The sequence below is a fragment of the Myxine glutinosa genome, chromosome 10 (genome assembly GCF_964187855.1).
Source record: "Myxine glutinosa chromosome 10, kmMyxGlut1.1, whole genome shotgun sequence".
Lineage (NCBI taxonomy): Eukaryota > Metazoa > Chordata > Myxini > Myxiniformes > Myxinidae > Myxine > Myxine glutinosa.
In genome coordinates this window covers 51,727,147-51,751,019 of record NC_136270.1, presented here as the reverse complement: position 1 = coordinate 51,751,019, position 23,873 = coordinate 51,727,147, and the positions used below count along the sequence as shown (strand labels likewise).

The 23,873-nt window shown below is 41.4% G+C and overlaps 1 protein-coding gene across 4 annotated transcripts in view; it reads right to left on the bottom strand.

Annotated features, from left to right (window-relative positions):
* The window catches only part of LOC137433668 (uncharacterized), a 116,753-nt gene extending 93,166 nt beyond the window's left edge, over positions 1 to 23,587 (bottom strand). For 3 of the 4 annotated variants that reach the window (XR_013624727.1, XR_010985711.2, XM_078785660.1), the window contains exons 1-2: positions 7,524 to 7,645; positions 5,196 to 5,252 (exon numbers count right to left, since the gene is read on the bottom strand). Coding sequence is in view for 1 of the 4 variants with exons in the window: in XM_078785659.1 (XP_078641785.1) it covers positions 5,196 to 5,253; positions 23,052 to 23,308 (315 nt within the window). In the remaining 3 variants the exon portion in view is untranslated. Of the gene's footprint in view, positions 1 to 5,195; positions 5,254 to 7,523; positions 7,646 to 23,051 lie in introns of those variants that run through there. The other variant, XM_078785659.1, reaches the window with a different exon arrangement.
* Positions 23,588 to 23,873: the final 286 nt, after the last annotated feature.

The window sequence follows — 23,873 nt, the reverse complement described above, 5'->3', positions numbered from 1 at the left end:
TCTTCCACCTCTTCCACATCTTACCCTACTGCTCCCCCCCCCCCCCCCTGTTCTGTATCCGATGCTCCCCCTTCCTCTTCTTTAACAGTATGGACCTCAAACATCCGGGGCCTTCGCTCAAACTTGACTGATCTCTCCATACAGGTTGCTTCTGTCAAACAGGACGTGATCTGCTTAACAGAAACTTTCCTGGTTCATGATGTCTCTGATTCCTTAGTATCTCTCCCGGGTTACTCCCTCCTCCGGTATGATAGACCTGAGCCTCGTTCTGGAGGTGGGGTTGCTATCTTTATCAAAAACTCTCTTCCTCACTCGCCCTGCACTGCACTCTCTCCACCTCACCCCCAGGAATACGTCTGGCTACGGCTTCCCCTTCGCTCCCACCTCTTGTTCATATGAGTGTTGTACCGTCCACCAAACAGTGATGACTCCATCTACATCTCGCTGTCTGATAATATGGACCAACTTCTATCTACTCATCCCAACTCTCTCTTCCTCATATGTGGTGATTTCAACTGTCATCATGCCAGTTGGCTGGGTGTGGGTACCTCTCTCACCAGCCATGGCTCCTCAGCAAAGGACTTCTGCGACTCACTGGGACTGACACAATCTGTCAATTTCCCACCCCGGATCTCAGTCAATGGAGCATCTTCTCTTCTGGACTTGGTTATGACTAACTTCCCTGAAAATGTCTGCTGCTCTTCTTCTGCTCCAATCGGATCATCTGATCATGTCCTTGTTAAAGTGGACATCTCTCTGACCATTCTCAGGGAGCCTGCTCAGCGTCGACGAGTCTGGCATTTCACTCAAGCCAACTGGCACGGTCTTCAAGCAGCCATCAACCATCTGGACTGGTCTCCCATCTCTACCACCTCTGACATAAACTCATCCTGGGAATTCTTCCAAAGTAAATTGCTCTCTCTCATGCACAGATTTATCCCATCTCGTCTTCAGTTGTCATACCCTTCCTCCCGTCCATGGTACACGGATTCTTGTGGTGAGGCTGTTGCCCAGAAACAACTTGCCTTCGTCTCCTGGAAAGCAAATCCAATGGAAAGAAATCTCATTTCCTTTCACAAAGCCCGATACAAGTGTGTGTCCACCTTGAGGAGAGCCAGGAAACAATATCTCTCCGTTCTCAAGACCGAACTCTCTTATCTGTCTCCCTCTTCCAAATCCTGGTGGCGTCTGGTCAAATCCGTTTCTGGTGTTTGTCCCCCCTCCATCCCCTCCCTTACCTCAAACGGCTACATAGCTGACTCCGCACGTGAAAAAGCTGAATGCCTCAACTCTGTGTTTGCCTCTAAATCTTGTGTCCCAAACCCATCCCTCTCTGTACCCACCATACCCAGTCGTACCCAGCTGCTCCTGGACTCCGTGTCCTTTCCTCCTGACAGGGTGGAAAAGTTTCTGTCAACCCTCGACTCTGATTCTGCAACTGGACCCGACGGCATCAGCCCACGGGTCCTAAAATCCTGCTCTGCCGCTCTATCTCACCCTCTCTCTGTTCTCTTCACCCTCTCTTTTGCTCAAGGTGAACTGCCATCTGCTTGGAAATCAGCCAACATCACCGCTTTGCACAAAAAAGGTGCAAAAACAGATCCTAGCAACGACAGACCAATCAGCCTTCTCCCAATTATCAGCAAAGTCATGGAATCCATCATTGCTTCGGATATGAAATCTTTCCTCTTCTCCAATGGCTTGATCTCTGATCATTAATTTACTTTCAGACCAGGTCACTCTACTCTGGACATGCTGCTTCTGCTGTCTCAACAATGGATGGAGGTCCTCAATGCCAAACAGGAAATTAGAGCTGTCTCCCTCAACATATCACGTGCCTTCGATACGGTCTGGCACCCAGCTCTGCTCACCAAACTCTCCTCCTTTGGTATCCATGGAAATCTCCACGCATGGCTGGCGGACTTCCTCTCCAGTCGTTGTCAACGTGTGGCCCTGAATGGGGTTCTCTCATCTCCTCTTCCTGTTCAGGCTGGAGTTCCCCAAGGCAGTGTTCTGGGCCCTGTGCTTTTTCTGGTCTTCATCAATGATCTCTCTGACTCTCTTGAAAATCCTCTCTATCTCTTTGCTGATGACTCCACTCTCTGCCGCTCCATTCCTCTTCCCTCAGATCGGCAGTCTGCAGCCTCCTCACTCTCTGAAGGCTTGGACAAAATCACAGACTGGTCAAACAAGTGGAACATGTCTTTCAATCCTGACAAATCTCACACTCTTACTATGTCTCTCCGAAAAGATCGACTGGACAACCCTCCCATCTACTTTCTCAACAATCCTCTCCAAGAAGTTCTGTCGCTCAAGCTTTTGGGTCTCACTATCTGCCATGATCTTTCTTGGGAAAACCACATTTCCAAGCTGGCCTCCAAAGCCAGTCGCCGACTGGGCATCCTCCATCGTGCGAAGTCCTTCCTCGGCACACCTGAGCTCCTTACCATGTACAAGGCTTTCATCCGCAGCTCAATGGAATACTGTTCTCCCCTATGGGCCGGTGCTCCTGCCTCACACCTAGCTCGGCTTCACGCTGTTGAAACCAAAGCTTTCAGAATTATTGGAATCTCCCGCGATGAAGCTATCTCTGAGGGCCTTTCACTCACTCACTGCAGGCAGGTAGGTGGTCTTTCTGTCTTCTACCGACTCCTCTCCGGCCTTGCACCCCCAGCTCTCTCTGTGCTCTGTCCCCCAAATATTCCTACAGGTCGCACAAGATCTGCCAGCAACCCTCTGATGGTTAAACTGCCGAAATCTCGGCTCTCTGCTCACCTTCACTCTTTCATTCCTCTTTTCTCCCGCCTCTGGAACAAACTCCCTCACTCCCTTCAATCCCACTTCTCCCTCCAGGTCTTTAAAACAGCTGTTCACCACCATCTCTTATCTTCCCCCATCCAAAACCTTGATCTTTTCTACCCCCGCTAATTCACCCCAGATCCACCTTGTTTGAAATTCCAACTTCTTTCCTGGAAGTCCTGGCAGTGTCCATATGTGTTATACCTCTCCCACCCCACCCCCCCCTTCCCATTCCCACCCCCCCCCTTCCCATTCCCACCCCCCAAAGCCCTCGCCCTCTCTCAGATCTCTCGATGTCTCCATGTTTCTCGGTCCCTGCTCTCAAATGTTGTGTTTGTGTCCTTCCCCCTCTCTCCCCATCTTGTCTACCGCTCCCGATGTTATATGTTTTATGTGTCGGTTTGTCTTTCTGTGTGATTAATGTTCGCTCTTTCACGAGCCTCGATCTTGTATACAAAAAACAAAAACAAAAAAAAACAACATCAACAACAATAGGCATTTTAAGGCCATTGTCCCTGCTCGAGCGGGGGTTAGCCTTGCGGTCCCCATGACAATCTTCTCCATTTTGCCCTATTTTCTGCATCTCTCCTTGTTAACCCCCTTGCCCGCATTTCTTCTTACACCACCTTTATCCAAGTCTTTCTCGGTCTTCCCCGTCCTCTACTTCCTTCTACATTCATTTCCATCACTCTTCTCAACCAGTCACTTCCATCCTTCCTCAACACATGACCAAACCATCTCAATCTGTTTCTCTTCACAGCATCCATCACGGGCTCTATTCCCATCATCTTTCGCAATTCATCATTTGTCTTCCTCTCTCTCAACGATACTCCGCACATCCACCGAACCATTCGCATTTCCACCCTTTCCAGTCTTCGTTGCTGCTCTACGTTCATTACCCATGTCTCGCTCCCATAAATCATAACACTTCTCACACATGCAGCATACACCTTTCCCTTCAGCTTCAACGACACTCCCCTCATCATCAGCACGCCACTCAGTTCCCGAAACTTCTTCCATGCACATCTCACTCGAGCAACCGTTGCCGAGTCTGATCCACCTTCTCCATTCAGCATGTCTCCGAGGTAGCAAAATGTTTTCACACCTTCCAGCTTCACGCCGTCTCCAAGATCCAACTCAACATTTCCTCCATCTGCAGCTCCCTCTGTGCACACCTTACATTTGAATGTAGCTGCCACACTGGTTAATGACCCTCTCAGACCACTACATTTTTGATGAACCCACTCAGCGCACATTGTACATTGAATGGTGTTCACTCCAACACCCTCGGAGTGAACGATAATCGACAACATGATTAATTAATGTTATACACCTTAATTAATTATTTTTTCCTTTTTTTATGAGGTATCGCCCACCACAAAGCCTTTACGGCCACTCGAGGTGGGGGCTAAATGTTAATGTTCATATTAATTAATTAATGTTATACGCCTTAATTAATTAATTTTTGATTTTAAAAAAAAGAAATAACACCCACCACAAAGCCTTTAAGGCCACTCAACGTGGGGCTAAATGTGAATGTTAATATTAATTAATTAATGTTATACGCCTTAATTAATTAATTTTTGATTTTTTTTTTTTAAAGAAATACCCACCACAAATCCTTTAAGGCCACTCAACGTGGGGCTAAATGTGAATGTTAATATTAATTAATTAATGTTATACGCCTTAATTAATTAATTTTTGATTTTTTTTTTTTAAAGAAATACCCACCACAAAGCCTTTAAGGCCACTCAACGTGGGGCTAAATGTGAATGTTAATATTAATTAATTAATGTTATACGCCTTAATTAATTAATTTTTGATTTTTTTTTTTTAAAGAAATAACACCCACCACAAAGCCTTTAAGGCCACTCAACGTGGGGCTAAATGTGAATGTTAATATTAATTAATGTTATACACATTGATTAATTGATGTTTAATGTTAATGTTATACACCTCAATTAATTAATTAATTAAGTTTTAGATTTTATTTTTAATGAGATATTGCCCACCACAAAGCCTTTTAGGCCACTCAAGGTGGAGGCTAAATGTTAATGTTAATTAATTTATGTTTTACACATTAATCAATTGATGTATAATGGTAATGGTATACATCTTAATAGATCTTACAATGTTAAACTTACAATGCGATACATGTTTTGTTATACATACAATTTTTTTATACAGCTTAATTTGATATTTTTATGCAGCGCATAATCGGAAGGATTTTGCAAGATCCAGGCTTGAAGGAGTTCATACTCACAGGAGTGAGTGGGAAACCACCGACACAACCCACAACGGAATAAAAGTTTACGATACTATGTCTATGATAAGTTGAACGTTTAATGACCAATTGCACAAGTCTTGCGCAATCATACAATAGTCGTACATCATACCTCATTTGACTGGATAGAAATGGTCTCTTTTGCAGTCTTCTGCTGTTCCAATAACTTCTGTGGAAGTACAAACGAGTGAAGTAATCTGTGAGAAAGGGATATTTATTTTAAAAGTATAAACGTCACAGTTTCGTTAATTTTAATGCCATTTCCTGTGCTGCAACCAACAGACTTGGTTTTTTTCTTGCTTTTTTCTGTATACAAGATCGAGGCAGGAAGTTATTCTTGTTATTTTTGTTTTGAAATTATTTTTTGAATACAAGATCACCTGTAAGAGCTAACATTAATCACAAAAAAAAGGGACACACAAAACATGAGACAAAAGGAGCGGGAGACAAGATGGAGAGAGAGAGGGAAGCACACAATTACAACATTTGAGAGCAGGGACATCGGGAGATCTGTGGGAGGAGGAGGGCTTGGGGGGAGGAGGGCAAGGAGGCATTTTGTTCAAATCATGTTGATTTGTCTACCCCCAGGCCCTCTCCCTCCAAAAACATCTCCCGATGTCCCTGCTCTCAAATGTTGTGTTTGTGTGCTCCTCCCCTTCTCTCCCCATCTTGTCGACCGCTCCCCTTTTTATATACTTTGTTTGCTTGTTTGTTTGATTTGTTTGTTTGATAAATGTTAGCTCTTTCACGAGCCTCGAATCTGTACACAAAAAAAAAAAAAATCATCAATATAAACAACAATGTAGAAATGTCTAATGACTCAAAAATAAAAATGCATAATCATTTTTTTATCAGGATAAATCATAACAAAAATGTCCGACAGGATAATGCAGAGGTCACTTACCTTTGGGCTGTGTAGTCTGAGTTTGATTCTTGACCTGACTATAGACTGGTGCTTCGCAGGCCGGGTGCCATCTCTTGCAGGGAAATGTGCTGTCAGCAATGACTGTGCTATCCCTAGAATGGAAGTTAAGCTCGGGGCCCATCCGCTATAGCATTAGTTGGTGGAAGTTGAAGATCCACAATATATTTGAAGGAAGACCACATGAGTTATCACTGGCATGCTGAACAAATTCCAAATTCCTGCCATAAACTACAACGGGCACTCCATCATCAGTGCCATACATCCTACAGACATTGATACAAGACAGTAGGTCAAACTGACAATTGACTGCTGCTCCAAAATGCATCTGCTAAAGAACGAATGACAAAAAAACCAAATGTTTTAACCCAGTTTGAAGGATGTGCTGGAACTGCTATATTACCAGCAGTATTACTGACCACCCCAAGTGACCCCGAAAGGACCTGTGAGACAAAATCAGCCAACTTTAAATTGTGAATGAGCAATAAAGCATAGGATCGTTCGTAGACCAGAACAGGCAAACTGGCCTTTCCCTTGTAGTCTTATATGAGCTATCGGTGTTATTTATTGGCAATCCAGTAGCAACATGTTTATTACCCTGGGACCAGTTCAATTTCCAGATGCTCAGAAAGTAAATCTATCGTACTGTTGTCTTCGGACAGATTTGAAAGCACACCTTCTGCAATGCCACACCATCATCATTACCACCATACTTAAGATATACGTTTAATTGCTACATTAATTTAAGAACTTCCTCAATTATGACTTAGGTCCTGTTGCTAGAAGCCCGGATAATCCTAACCTGTGGATAAATCACATATCCGGCGCATTCAATTTATCCGCTGGATAGCTTCTAGCAACCGGGCCCAGGTGACAAAGTTCATAAATGTTATCAGCAGATGCGAGCTATCAATGGGACCCTGGCCAAATTCCAAATTCCTGCACACTTGGTCAAGTATCCTGCTCCAGAATGGTGACGCAACCAGGAGAGTGACTCCATGCTTCTGCTTCTGCAGAACTGATGCTCTTTAGAGAGCATGGTACTTGATGAGGATGCTGATGATGATGACGAGTATTTACATCTGGCCTTGCTCCTACGCTCTCCTATATCTGCCCGCACAAGCCAACCTGGGCTGCACACATTCCTCAATATACCCTCACCTGCTCACCCTAAAAAAATCCACACCAGTTACCCACCTGCATTCGTTGACCCTTATTCTCCAGAATAAGAAATCCACTATCTCTTCCTCATGTCATTATTTTAAATGCAGTACCGAATCAATGTCATGTGCTCACATATGCACATCCATGACGTCTTCTCACACACTGATGACCTCATATTCTATTCCTCTCCAGACCATTGTTACTCATTTTTGTGTCATTCCTCCTTTTGTATGTCCATCGCCGCCCCCACCCCCATGCCCATTGATATAATATGAACCAGCTACCCTTTGTCACTCCTCTCCTCCGTAAGTCTAGATCCTTACATAAAAAAAGCAAAAATCAAAAGTACACTACCTTATATTTGTCTTTTAATTCCCTCTACGTCTTGAGTTTTTCATTCATATCCTTCATTTCTTCCGTAACTTTCTCCATCTTACAGGCAGAAGAGCTGCACAATGACAGAAAGATGAATTAATTATGGGTCAGCTCGGACATATATATATATATATATATACCAAGGAGTTTAAGGTGGTGAGGGTGCGGGAGTTCATGATGTTGCGGGATTCAAGTGATGCAGTGGTAAAGAATGCTCTCCCAGAGAAGAAGGGAAGTCGGAAGTGGAATGCAAGAGCAGAGGTGGACGAGATAGAGGAGCGGTTGCAACAGGAGGAGGTCATGGGGATGGTACAGCATGGGAAGCATGGCTTGGGGGTGGATGGAGCATGAGCGATGGGGAAAGGCATGTGTGAAAGAGAGGAGGAAGATGGTTGAGAGGGAGATGAGAAGAAAGGAAGAGGAGGGGAGATATGTGAAAGCAGTCGGTCAGGCACAGCAAGGTGCTTGGACTAAGTGGGAAGGTGTGTGGGTGAGGATATTGAAGTGGCAAGAGATTTGGAGGATGGAGCCAATATTGTTGAATTTCCTGTTGCGGGCAACGTATGATGTGCTTCCGTCACCAGTAAACTTGAGATTGTTGGGGTTGTTGCAGGAGGAGATATGTTATTTGTGTAGAGGTGTGGGAACGGTGCATCATGCACTGAGTGCATGCTCAGTAGCATTGGCAGCAGGAAGATACAGGAGGCGACATGATCAGGTGCTGGCAGTGGTGGTGCAGATGGTGCAACAAGAGGTGCTGAGATCAAGAGAGAGAAGAGTGGAGAAGGAGACTGATGGGGGAGATGTGTGGTTTGTTAAAGAGGGCCAAGTGGTAAGAGGTGGAAAGAGGAGGAGGTGGAAAGCAAGAGGGCTGTCAGATGCTTGTGATTGGCAGGTGGTGGCAGACCTAAAGCCACAAGTGGTATTCCCAGAGGAGATCTGTGTGACAAGGTTGCGGCCTGACATTGTCATTTGGTCAAGTGCAACAAGAAAGGTCATCTTAGGGAAGTTGTCGGTACCTTGGGAAGAGAACATGGAAGAGGTGCACGAGTGGAAGAGAGGAAAGTACAGTGAGCTGGAGGCAGAGTGCCGGGAGAAGGGTTGGCGAGTTTCGTGTCAGCCCTTTGAGGTGGGGTGTAGAGGGTATATTGGCAGTTCCTTTTCTGCATTTCTTGCTAGGGTGGGAGTGTGTGGGACAGAAAGAAGGAGGATGTATGACAAGGTGGCCCAGGTTGCCTTGAAAGGCTCATTTTGGATATGGAGGAGGTTTATGGAGGCACGTCGAACGGGGTAGGTTGGTTGTGTTTTATTTATTTTTATTTTTTTATTTTTTTTGTTACCATTATTATTTCTTATTTTGTGTATATGAGTGAGTGGGTGAGGGTGTGTTTTATTGCATGAATTAATTTTTTCATGAGTGTGTGTTTTTGTATGTTGAGTGGTGTATGTTGTAAGAGTAGGTGGTTGGTTGGTGTTGTGTGTGTACGTATGTGTGTATGTGTGTGTATGGTTGTGTATGTGTGTGTATAAATGATCTGGTGTGTTTTGTTGTTGAGTGGTGAAGGGTATAAAGGTGGATGTTTGAGTGTTCCACCATGTTTGTTTGGTGCTGTGGATTCTGGATGTGGAGGTGTTGTTGTTGTAGTCTGCGTTCGCACTGGCTGGGGGTGGGGGTACGTATGCATCCAGGTGTAGTTGCTGCATGTGGATGTGTATGTGCCCCTGCTGGCCCACCTTAGCTGACCGTATCGAGGTTGAAGGGCCGAAACGGGATGATGCTGAGGACCTCGACTGAGGACCCGGTCAGTGCGGCACACTTGTGACCAGGTGTGTTTTGAATTTATGTATATATATATACAGTCACGTGAAAAAGTAAGTACATCCCATGTAAAGTTTTGACTTGTTCATCACATTTCAACATCTTCATTTCAACAATATTGACAGATAAAGGTGATATAATATAACAAATATCATGAAACATTTACATTTTGTAGTCCATAGTATAATTTAAATAAACATAAATGCAAATTTCGCATGTGGAAAAAGTAAGTACACCCTTGGCTCTAATAGGTGGTATTGCCCCCTTTGGGAGAAACAACCTCAAGTAGGCGTTTCTTATAACTGTCTTCCAGTCTCTGACATCGACTGGGAGAAATTTTTGCCCACTCCTCCATGCAGAATTATTTCAGCTGTGCGATGTTTAAGGGGTTTCTTGCATGCACAGCTCGTTTCTAATCCCCCCACAACATCTCGATGGGGTTTAGATCCGGGATTTGACTTGGCCATTCCATACCCTCCATTTCTTTCTTTTCAGCCATTCCTTGGTGGATTTACTGGTATGTTTAGGGTCATTGTCATGTTGCAAGGTCCACCTTTGGTTGAGCTTCAACTTTCGGACAGATGGCCTCACATTATCCTCAAGCACCCACTGGTACAATGAAGAATTCATAGTGGATTCTATGATGGTGAGCTGCCCAGGCCCTGATGCAGCAAAGCTGCCCCAAACCATAATATTTCCACCACCATGCTTTACAGTTGGTATCAGGTTCTTGTGGTCAAATGCTGTCTTTGGTTTTCGCCAAACATGTCTTCTGGTACTGTGGCCAAATAGCTCTACCTTTGACTCATCTGTCCAGAGCACATTGTTCCAGAAGTGCTGGTCTTTGCCTAGGTGTTGATTGGCAAACTTTAGTCTTGCCCTGATGTTCTTTCTGGACAGAAAAGGTTTCCTCCTGGCACACCTCCCATGTAGATCAAATTTGTGCAGCCTCTTTCTAATGGTAGACTCATGCACTTTGACATTGTAGGGGAATTTGTAGCTGAGAGACTCACAAGACTCCAATGACCGGACACAGGTTTACAAAGGGTCTGGTTTATTAACTGGTTATTCACTTCATTCCATTTACCAAATAATACCGCATAATATAATGGATCAGGTTAACTCTTTTCCAATGTCCTTCTCGTTCGGTTGATGTTCCTCTGCCACTCCCGTTGGTCAGAGCTTCTGGTAGCAAGTTCTCTCGACTCCACGTTTGCTCTCGTTTATATGGACAAACTGGACTTAATCCCCTCTCCGCTAATGCCCCGAGGTCATGCATGTACCAAGTCCTGGTATCAGCTCGCTCCCCTCCTGTTGTGAGTTCCGTTTACCAAACGATAGGGGGGTGCTTCAGCCAGGGGCTGTGACCAGGTGGACAAGAGATTATCATGTTCGGGCGCATTCCTGACACTCATTTACAAACTCGTCTTTCACAGAGTTTGCATGTAAAATGTATCTGCTTCGTTACCAGGTTAATTAATAAGTTACCAGTGCCAATTAATAAGTTACACTGAGTTACACTTCCACAATTCCCTCATCTTTTTGTTTTTGTTTATATTAACCATTAATCTAAACATCAATATAAGTAAACAATCAATCACTACAAGTAAACATCATTACAAGTATAAGTAAATAATCAGTCACTTTGGTAATCAAATTCCCTTGGGCATACACCGTCATCCTGCAAGAATCACAAAACATTTCGTTGGTCATTTACTCCTTCCATATCGTTCAATCTATTGCATTTGCATCACAAATATATTTTCAAAACAACACTTCACCATCACCAAGATACAACAATTTCACTTCATTTTCAAGTTTTGTAAAGCATCTGCACCATCTGGCAAAAAACGTTTGCCTCCACACAAATGTTGACTTTGTTTGAAAGGAAGGGCTGATCACTTGTGTTTGAATCCTGGTATGAAACATTTTCTCCTAATGTCTTCATAGCTCCTGCACTACTTCGTGTAGGATTTCGCTGTTGTGGTAACATTGCGGAGTCATAGACTGACCCTGCTCTCCTTGTAGCATTCTTGCCACTTTTTGCTGTAAACCATAGTAATTCCTGAACAAGGCCTTCACCCAGTTGTAGTCGACTTGCCTCCTCCCTCATTGTGAGTGGGCAGCAAGTATTGGTGTGACGTTGATTGGCCAGCAAGATGTGGAACAGGGGTGCCGGATGCATCCACAATGATGTTGGGACCATGGTGTTCAGGTCATTCATGGTCCTTACCAGGAGCAACCAGCAGAATCGTGCACAGCTGTTGTGACAAGGGCACAGCCGTTTTTTGCAGCTCCATGCTGGTTCCCCGGACGTTGGTGAAGTAATAACATATGTCCCCGCATTTCACAGAGGTTGCAGGTAAAATGTCGTTGTCCTGCAACTTCTGATGTGGTGAATGTTCGAAGCCTTCGAACAAGAGTAAGTGATCGCCTTTCTTTCATATGTTGCAGTGTGATCCAGGCAAATGGTCACATAAATTTCCTTGGTGAAGGTAAGCATTCATCTCCAAGTTACACGGGAGAATGTCTTCATCATTCTTTGAGAAAGAGGGTGTATGCCACGATTAACTTCATTTTTTTTTAGCCACAAATTTTCTTTCTCGAACTCCTTCCCAATTCCGTTAGCAATCCCTCCAAAATGTGATCTCGTCTTATCCTTATGCTCAGTCACATCTGAATCTGCTTTCCGCACACACTGAATCAGATAGGGTACATCTTACCATGAAATCAGCATAATCATGTATATCTTCCGACAGTTTCACATTCAACAATTTGTTGTTTTTCCTTAACACAAAAAGTTATATTCATTTATATGCGTCACACAAATAATATTCAATCAGGTATGTATTTTATTACTAAACTAAGAATAGCATTGTATATGATTACAATCACAAACGGGAATACCTAATTCCCAACAACAATTTTTCCAAACCAACAAATTAAACATAATGTATTATTACCATAATTCCTCTCCACTTTTTTTCTTTTCCCTCTTTTTCCTAACAGTGTGTCACTCGTGGTGATATGAGTTCACTGATATTGTAATTGACACAACTCATAACATTGTCGTTATGCCATTATCTTAATTCTACTGTTTCATTTGCAACATCACTTGATTTAATCTTTTAATCTCAGTATTTTTTCATATCATCATAACAATCTTTCTATTTTAGGTCCATATTTGTTTATATTCTTATCAACCTCCTACGGTTTATCAATTTGTTCCAAAACACTGCAACCAAAGGTTTTAACCAAAGCTCTACCAAACTATTTCCAATTTGAACTCAAAATGCTAATTAAACAACAATTCAAAGAATTAACTTCAATGGGTCAACAAACTCATTTTATAAACAGATCTAATTTTCCCATCCAATAATTTTCCTTGCCAAATGTCATATTGCAACACTTTAATAAACCTTCGAAAAATGTCTCCCAAATCAATAAATTCCCTTTTTACTTCCCAAATACTCATCTGTAAATTACATATTCAATTACAGTTTTTCCCTATTTGTTCGGCCTAAATGGCCACTGAAGTGGCTGCCAACATGCAGTACCGTTTTATCTACCAAGCAAGTATTCGTCCACATAAGATCTCTACCAAAATGTTGTTTGTAAAAACAAATCTGGGATTTCTGATTACATGGATGCACACTCTCAGGACATTTCAGGCTGCTTGTTAACAATCCACTACGATTAATTAATTCCTTTACCCACAATCAAATAATTAGTACAAATTGAGGATATTATCCCTATCACATTCTTTTATAGATTCATTATGTTGGATCTAAATTTTCTCCCACTGCTGCAAGGAAGAACAATAGCTCTAATAAGTCTTTGTAATATCTCACTTCATTTACCCAGCATCGAAGAATTTATTTACTATCCATTCCCATCTGTTAACCAGTGACTTTGTTTGAACTCCAAAACTTAATTTGATGAATCCCATGTGTATGGTACCACTTATTGAAACCCCTACTTTTGTAGAAAATATCCAAGTAAGTGTTTTTTTTACACCCCCTTAACTGTTGCTCATCCATTTCTATGCACCCAGTGAGTACTACTGACACCAGTATGCCAATATAGGTGTGCGAGATTAACAAATATGTTGCAGGTACACGTAACAGCGCGTTCTGAGTATAAATAACGTAACAGCGCGTTCATGGCTGCCCCTTGGTTTAAGATGCACAATGCATTCCGTTTTAAAACTCACAATAGTTCAAATCAGCAAGATTTTCTTTACTATTTTCCCATATCATCTATGCCTCATACACATCCATACATGCAGCACAATTTATATGCTGATAAAATTCAAGTTTATATATATATATATAAATCCATGAGCAGAGTATTCTGGGAAGTCAGTGTAAGACCTCTCCCAAATTTGGATGATTTTGTACTTCCTCATTTCCTTTTATGAAGCTCATATCCATAAATAGCTGTTATTCTCATATAAATTCTATCAAAAATGGAATCCCCAAATTACTCACAATTTTACTATTTAATTAATGGCTGCTCATAACCCAGCACATCAAATCTTTATATTCCATCTCCCTTGACAAAAGAGATAATGTTCATAATCAAATTTTATTTCTATTTTATTTTACGGATTCTCTGCATATTCAATCCCATCCACATAAAACTATCCATTTCCAGACAGGCACACTGTCGGTGTCAACAATCTTGTAAGATTGATACACAAAACAATAAAAAACACTAACATTGACACACAAAAATACACACACACATGCATTATGCGTATTTGTTTGCGTTGGAACTATTATTTACAGATCAAGATGGGTGTCAATTTTATTTCAATTTCATAAAATTTGTCCTTCAATTTTTTATAAATGCTAATACACAAATGGACCAAAAAGTTTATTCTTAGAAAACCCCTATGATGTCACATTGAAATTACCCTTTCAGTTCCCACAATAATTTATCCAAATTTGACTACACACCCATTTACATGTCAGTCGACCACTGACTTATCAATCGTGTGGAACAATAGTCCGAAATTCCCACCTGATCATCATGTGACCCTTGTCCCTTGGTTTAAAATTTGCAAAGCAATTGTTCCAACTTTGTAAATTTAAAATTGTGTGCCCAACATAAAAGATCCAATTTCGGCATTTGATCAATTAATTATCAATTTGCTTACAAGCAAAAGAAAAAAATGAATAATTCTTGCTCCGAAAACTTTTCAGACCCAAGAATCATCGACAGTTATTCTTGTTTGTCCAGTAATCGAATCTGTTGAGGCCAATCATCATTTGGGATTTGCAGCAATGAAGGCCTAATCATTGTCTGAGGTACCGGTACGCACTGGTACCCTTGATCTTGGTTTCTTTGTCCTTGGTTTCTTTGTCCTTGGTTTCCCTGTCGAAATTGTCTTCTGCTCAGATATGGGCATCTCCTTATCCAGTGTCCCATCTCTCCACAGTTGAAGCACCGGCTTCTGTCGTTACCTGCTCTGTCCACCTGTGCATTTGTATTGCTGGGCTGCATCTCTACATCCCTGAGTTGCCACTGCAATCTCTCGTTGTCTCCTGAAACACGAAAAATTCTCTGTACCGTCCTTTTTGGGGAGACAACTGGAAATCAGATGGGACAACCGTCACTTTCATTCCTAATTTCGAGGGCAGTTGTGCATTTGTCTCCTCCACTGTATCCTGTATCCTTTTTATTTTAAGTTCTAGATCCGTTATCCGTTCTTGCTGTTCCCGTTGTCTGGATTCACCATCCCAAAGATGGAATGCAAGCCAGTCTACCGTTAGATTCTGTCTCTTCCTGGCTTTCAATCTTTGTTCCAATCTTTCCAATCGACTTCGCTCAAATGTACCATCTCTTGGAAACTCCTCATCATGTCCCTTTGTCCACAAATACCAATTCTCGACCTGCCTTATAGCTTCTGCACCATAACGGTCGTACATATGATGTGTACAAGTACCTTTTTGTGGAATCTCTGGTTGTCCTTGTGTATTCTTGCAGGCTCCATTTCCCATTCTGCCTTTTATCAAAGTAGCGTTGGATGTGTTGTAGTTTGTTCCTCTAAAGCTTCACTCATACCTCCAGGAAGGGTCTCTCCACCTGTTCACCCGGTGATTTTCAGAGAATCTCCCTCAGCCGTGGCTTTTGCACAATCCAATCTCACAGATCAGTATTTGCAGATGAGCCGGAGGGTCAGTATGAAATGGGTGAATCCTCAGGTGTCCGCTCTGTTGACGGGGAAATCACACAATGGTAACCGCACATATATATCTGTATATAAACTCACCACCTTGCTCAATTTTCCCAGGTTGTCTCCACATTGTTAATATCTCGCAAAGATATCAAAGCTTCTTTCTTGAGACCGCATTTTCATCAATCAAACAATCAATATATTCAATTCAATTTATTCAGTTCAATTTATTCCGTTAAATTTATTCAATTAAATTCAATCAATTAGATTCAATCAATTAATAATTCAATCAATTATTCAATTTCAATTAATTCATCACTATTCATCAATAAATCAAATTAATCATTTTGGATGACTCCTTGCATAAGCCCTTTCCCCAATGATGTCAGGACAGGTCCATCCATTGACCGTCACCTCTGGTTCGTACCTCATGTTAATTGATGAATCACCGTCCTGTCCTAGGGTCATATCTGACATATTTCCCCATTTTGCCTGATCTCCACAAATTTTCTTTGCAACCACTAAAGGCAACTCATCCTTCATTCGTGAGACAGCCAAAATGGATGGCAGATATTAAAGTTCTTTGGGAAAAATATCTCATCATTTTCCTTTTAATAGTACCCAAAATCTCTTGGCAATATAAATTTCGTAAAACTCCTGAAATGGGACTGTCAAATTCCTTCAATCATGCTAAATTTTGAAACTCCATCGCTTGTAATACCCAATTTATCCCATAGGGCTTGAAAGTTCTTTCCCAAGTTCATGCAGCATTCTGCATTTGAACCCTATGATATCATTCATAATAATCATCATGATTTTATAGTCATGGTCCTATCATAATCATCTATTTAAACGAACATTTCCTTTATCACCACAGCTATGTGGTATAATCAACAATAGAATAAAACTGTACATAGCAACAGGCTACCTCATGGCCACTTAGTATACCTATTGACAATAAGTCATAACAATATCGAATAATCATTGAATCAATTCAAAAATCGCTTCCACTGCTCTAGCCGCAGCATCCGTGATATTTGTTTGCTCATTCACTATTCCTGATTCGTCATCAAGGATCTCCATCATCACACAGCGTACTTAATTCCGCATTTTAATGAGAATTCAACAGGAATTTACGACTCAAAGGAAAAAGAACGAGCAGACCTTTTGCAGGATGATCGTTACAAAAATCGTTACATATATTAAAGTATTTATAATGTCGACAAATCATATCTTAATTCTTACAAGATTTGGTTCTTTGAATAAATCACAGCACCGGGAGAACCAGCTCCAAAAATGGATCTTTGTGTTTATTCAGCACCCTAGTAATTGGTTCTTTGTGTACTAATTACACAGCACCCAGGCCCCGCTCATATGGATCTTTGTGCAGCACTGCACAGCACCTGAGCAAAAGGGGTTTCATCTACATTTTCCCTATCCGGTGTACCATCCGTGATATTTGTTTGCTCATTCACTATTCCTGATTCATCATCAAGGATCTCCATCATCACACAGCGTACTTAATTCCGCATTTTAATGAGAGTTCAACAGGAATTTACGACTCAAAGGAAAAGAACGAGCAGACATTTTGCAGGACGATAACTGGAATTAGTCGTGAAAATATATCCAAATACACAAAAATACACACCCACACAAATAAACAACATTTATTCCGTTTAACAGAACAAACATTTCCTCTATCATGACATGCATGTCTTCAAAATTATATGACCAAGAGAAAAAGTAAAATTAATTAAAACTGCGAGCAGTGATAATCCGGGGACCATACCGCTCCATCCTGATTGGACGAGTGCGTGCTAGAGTCGTTAACAGCGACAGTCCAGATCCGATTGTTCAAAATTTCAACTCAATCGATCGAAAAATGAGCGCAGGGATGCATTTTAAAGGTGCAGTGGCACTAACTGAGTTGCCACGAATATGGCCATGAAATTGCCAATATGGCCATCACAAAATATTTTCCTTAATCAATTGGCTCATAGCATAACCAATCTGTAAGTATTTCATCCGAAGATGTATTTCTGAGGACTTTTAATTAAATAAGTCATTTATAAATCAACGAGTTAATTTATTAAATGATTAATCAATAAATCAATATTTTCCTTGACAGCCACATCACTTGGTCAGTGTCATGTCCAAATATCAGCTTCCTTACTCAAAAGGTGCCTGAGTTAATGTAATGTAATTACTGTAATAAGATTACTGCAATTACTGTAATGATTACTGTAATTACTGTAATTACCGGAACTGTAATTACTGTAATTACCTCAGGTAATTACTGTAATGTAATTACTGTAATTTAATAAGAAATGTAATTAATTAAATAAGTACTTCTATAATCGCTCATAATTAAATAACTCGTGAATTCTTATCCGGTTTATTTAACATTTGAGTGTCCCCAAAACGTTGGAGCAAAACGTTGCAACAACGAAAGTAAAACGTTGTAGCGACGTTGTGGAAACGTCAGCAAAACCCAACATTTGAATGTTCCCAAAACGTTGGAGCAAAACGTTGCAACAACGAAAGTGAAACGTTGTGGCGACGTTGTGGAAACGTCAGCAAAACCCAACATTTGAATGTTCCCAAAACGTTGGAGCAAAACGTTGCAACAACGAAAGTGAAACGTTGTGGCGACGTTGTGGAAACGTCAGCAAAACCCAACATTTGAATGTTCCCAAAACGTTGGAGCAAAACGTTGCAACAACGAAAGTGAAACGTTGTGGCGACGTTGTGGAAACGTTAGCACAACCCAACATTTGAATGTTCCCAAAACGTTGGAGCAAAATGTTGCAACAACGAAAGTGAAACGTTGTGGCGACGTTGTGGAAACGTTAGCACAACCCAACATTTGAATGTTCCCAAAACGTTGGAGCAAAACGTTGCAACAACGAAAGTAAAACGTTGTGATTAATCAATAAATCAATATCCCATTAAAATCCCATTAAAATCCCATATCTTGTCACCCTTTGCATTGTTGAAAGCAATTAATTCCATAACTTAATATTACCTCAATTTATATATACTAGGGCGTGCCCGCACGTACGTGCTTGCAAAAAAAACATGCGTGCAAACAACAACAAAAACTTTGAAACCACGTGGCAGTAACGACCACAGAACCCCCCCTTCTATTTACATGAAATGGTTTGGTCCATTCGCAAAGCCAAAACGAACGACCACAGAACCCCCCCTCTATTTACATGAAATGGTTTGGTCCATTCGCAGAGCCAAAGCGAACGGCTTGCGAGTACGGTGACCATACCTTGGGACCCACTTGTCTGATTAATTTCAAACCTTGACAAATTTTCCATTCCTTCCCTTCCTGATCTTTCGATGTAGGGTTGGGTTCTTTTTTTAGGATCATGTTGCATCGAGCATTATTTTCCAAAACAGTGTGAACATTAAACCACACCAAAACCTCTGACATCCCACCATTAACACCTATTGTAAGCGTGCCGAATCAGTAAGCATCACCCCTTCTATGAGCCTCGACCAGAGGGTGGTTGTTACTCACAAACACTCGTCGCTAGCTGTTCCATTGTCTGCCGATTCCCACTCTGCTGTTTTTGTCTCATAATCACCAAACAAGAACAGTACACATTTCCTGTAATTATCTCTCATAATCAGGATAAATTTGGAACAGCCCTTAAACTAACACCAAGCAGATCAATTTTTATATTTAGGTTGAGGTTTCACACAAACTGGTTAACTAAATAATACAGAATTATTATTATTATTATATCTCCGCCTTGGTGAACAGTTTATGTTTTGTATCCCACTGATAGGCCGGATCTGGATTCGGACCTGAACCAAAAATGGAATCGGCGTGTTTTTGTCACTTTTTTTTTTTTTGAATAATATTAAAATAATAACATTAATAAGTATATTATGTTAAATATCATGTATATCGCTTTTCACCCGATCTCTTTATGGTGAAGAATCACTTTAAACAATTCTCGTAGCCGGATTCGCACCTGAGTCTTCACCAAAATCCAATCATTTCGTCGTGTCACCCATGCTATTTATCTGGCAAATTTCGTTAAAAAAAAACAACAGCACTGGTTCCGTGTCACCCATGCTATTTATCTGGCAAATTTCGTCAAAAAAAAAAAAACAGCACTGGTTCCGTGTCACCCATGCTATTTATCTGGCAAATTTCGTCAAAAAAAAACACAACAGCACTGGTTTTGTTTCCTGGAAGCGTCCTGCAAAACGCTTTGCTTCTCGCAAAACGTCCGCCAATGGGAAGTAAAGGGAGGGAAAAGGAGCGGGAGGAAGAGACAGGGTGCCGGAATGGACATGAGGGACAATGAGGAACAGTGAGGGAGTGTTGGTATGAAATTTTTATCCAATCGCCATCTTTCACAGTAATTCTGGACCGGCATGAGGTGGGATTGTCTGTCATGAATTTATTTGTTGATCGAACGAGTTTTAATTTGTCTAAATCCGACCAGTCGTTTCCAAAGATATAAGCCTTTTTGTCGCAATACCATAAATTGGAATGAGGTAAAAATATATATATATAAATATAATTCCCTTTCCCGGTTCCCTGTCGCTCGCCGAGCGCCGAGCAAGTCGCTCGCTCGCCGAGCAAGTCGAGTGCTTTGAACAAGTGCAAAAAAAAGAAGTACTTTATACGTGTAATGCGGCATTTGTGAACGAGTGTACCGGCCTTACACGTCCTGGAAGCAAATGGTCACAAGGTGCACGCTTGCTCCGTTTGCTCCCAGGTCACAGTAAGACCCTTAATGACCAGCGCAAAAATACGTATTTACAGAAATCATTTAGGAAAACACGAATAAATAGAATCATTTAACACGTTTCATCCTTGTATCACCTATGGACAATCGCAAGTCCCACACAAATCCTCCATGTATATACAACATAACTATTCCCAAGTTCGTAAATCATACTGGACCAAAAACAAGACACACTCACCTTTTAAAGACTTGTTTGTGTCCAGTTGATCCCAGCGGTGCCTCCAAATTGTAGGGGAATTTGTAGCTGAGAGACTCACAGGACTCCAATGACCGGACACAGGTTTACAAAAGGTCTGGTTTATTAACTGGTTATTCACTTCATTCCATTTACCAAATAATACCGCATAATATAATGGATCAGGTTAACTCTTTTCCAATGTCCTTCTCGTTCGGCTGATGTTCCTCTGCCACTCCTGTTGGTCAGAGCTTCTGGTAGCAAGTTCTCTCGACTCCACGTTTGCTCTCGTTTATATGGACAAACTGGACTTAATCCCCTCTCCGCTAATGCCCCGAGGTCATGCATGTACCAAGTCCTGGTATGAACTCGCTCCCCTCCTGTTGTGAGTTCCGTTTACCAAACGATAGGGGGGTGCTTCAGCCAGGGGCTGTGACCAGGTGGACAAGAGATTATCATGTTCGGGCGCATTCCTGACACTCATTTACAAACTCGTCTTTCACAGAGTTTGCATGTAAAATGTATCTGCTTCGTTACCAGGTTAATTAATAAGTTACCAGTGCCAATTAATAAGTTACACTGAGTTACACTTCCACAACATCAACAGTGGCAAGAGCTACCTGTAGGTCCCGTGATGACATTCTGGGGTTCTTAGAGACTTCTTTCAGCATCTTGCGGTGTGCTCTCGGGCTGAACTTGCTGGGGTGGCCTGGCCTGAACAAGTTGGCAGTTGTTTGGAATCTTCTCCACTTGTAGATGATCTTCCGGACAGTCGAATGATTGATTTCAAATTGTTTGGAGATCTTTTTAAATCCCTTCCCAGACTCGTAGGGATCTATAACTTCTTTCTGAAGGCCTCAGAGAGCTCTTTTAATCTAGGCATGGTGACGCCGCACACTTCAACAACAAAGAGCAAACCAAACTAAATGTCTGAGGTTTAAATAAGACAGGTTCCTCCAAGATCCTCTCTAACGATGTTCTAATCATTTGCACCTGAGCTGGTGCACCTGATTCTAATTTTCGGTATTTGAAGTAGTGATAAATGTAGGGGTGTACTTACTTTTTCCACATGCGCAATTTGCATTTATGTTTATTGAAATTATACAATGGATTACAAAATGTAAATGTTTCATGATATTTGTTATGTTATATCACCTTTATCTATCAATATTGTTGAAATGAAGATCAAATAGCTGTATGTTGAAATATGTTGAAAAAGTCAAAACTTTACATGGGGTGTACTTACTTCTTCACGTGACTGTATCTTGTAGTCAATTGATATTTTCCGTTTTCAATCTATTGACAGCTATAAAAAAAAACATGTTTTCCTTTCGCTCGTTTTGCTGTCAATTACCATTGTTTCTGAAAGACTTCTTAGAATCACTGGGAGCATCAAATCAGTGCATTACAGGATTAGGGTTACTTTAGTATCTGTAGTAATTGTGGATAAGTTATTACTTTAATCAACAAAAGTGAGTAGAGGGATTGTGTACATGCTGCATACACACAGGGAATGGATGGGAGGGGGTTAGAAATTGAATTCACATTTAGAATAGGAACAGAAGAGGAAAGGATGTCTTTTCGATCAAACGTCCTTTGTGTTGTCCCTCAATGAGATTGACACATTGAATAAGTGGTGTGGAGACTTTTGGCTCACTCTAAACGTGTGCAAAACTAAAGGAGATGATTTTGTATTTTAGAAAAAGTCACAATCATGAGCATTTATCCATAAATGGTGAAAAGGTGGAAATTGTTAACAAATTCAAATACCTGGGCACCATTATTGATAACAAGCTAACTTTTGATGAAAATACCATTGCTGTGTGCAATAAATCACTGCAAGCATTGTATCTTCACAGGAAGTTGGATTCATTTTTGGTGTTCGGTCACGCGTGATGCGGATGTTGGCCAATTTCTTGCTGATCAATGTTTTGTCATTTAATTTAGTTTCCTGGTATTGTTGTCGAAATGTGTGGAATAAGTTAAGACTGAGAAAGGTCATTACATTACAGGCATTTAAAGTTGGTGGCCCTTCAACCGGTATGGAGTCTCTATATTTGTGAGCGTTAAAAAGGAAGTTGATACATGTCTGTACCGATGAAAGTTAATTCTTGAACAGACTTTTTGGAAAAACTGACATCAGGGAGACACTTTCGTTCTACGCTTATTAAGAACATTTTCAAAAAGTCATTTGTTCCATATGCAATTCAAGTATTCACATTATTAGCCATTTTGTTGTTTATCATACAAGCAATGGTACCCACCCTATGGGCGGGGCTTCAATTGTGAGGCCCAAATGAAAAGGCAAAATATCAGAAATTGAAGGCTTTTTTTTTATTTTAAACGATTTATATAAACATCCGTTAAATCATATCACACGCAAATCATCAAAATCTAAACAGTATTTGTAGAATTTCAATAAAAGCCACATCACTGTTCATATCGGTAAATATTATTCCATCGTGTTTGGAAAAACTGGAAAATTGGAAAATTGGAAAAAAAAATTGGAAAAACAAAATAGCGTGTTTTACTCCAGGGGGTCCTCGGATTACGCATCCAAAATTTCGTTGCGATCGGTTCAGCCGTTTTGCGGTACCTGGAAACAAACGGACAGACGGACATTTGGTGAATTATAGTAAGATTGTCCATCTTTTTTTTTTTTTCTTTTTTTTTGTATACAAGATCGAGGCTCGTGAAAGAGCTAACATTAATCACACAAAAAGTCAAACCGACACACAAAAAACAAGGGGAGCGGCAGACAAGATGGGGAGAGGGGGGGAAGGACACAAACACAACATTTGAGAGCAGGGACATCGGGAGGACTTGGGGGGTGGTGGGAGAGGTATAAAATATATGAACACTGCAAGGACTCTTGGGTGAATTACCGGGTGTAGAAAAGAACAAGGTTTTGGATGGGGGAAGATAAGAGATGGTGGTGAACAGCTGTTTTAAAGACCTGGAGGGAGGAGTGGGATTGAAGGGAGTGGGGGAGTTTGTTCCAGAGGCGGGAGAAAAGGGGAATGAAAGAGTGAAAGTGAGCAGAGAGCCTAGATTTTGGCAGTTTAACCATAAGAGGGTTGCAGGCAGATCTTGTGCGACCTGAAGGAATATTGGGGGGACAGAGCACAGAGAGAGCTGGGGGAGCAAGGCCGGAGAGGAGTCGGTAGAAGACAGAAAGACCACCAACCTGCCTGCGGTGAGTGAGTGAAAGGCCCTCGGAGTTGACTTCATCGCAGGAGATTCCAATGATTCTGAAAGCTTTGGCCTCAACAGCGTGAAGCCGAGCTAGGTGTGGGTCAGGAGCACCAGCCCAGAGGGGGAAACAGAAATCCATTGAGCTGCGGATGAAAGCCTTGTATGTGGTGAGGAGCTCAGGTGT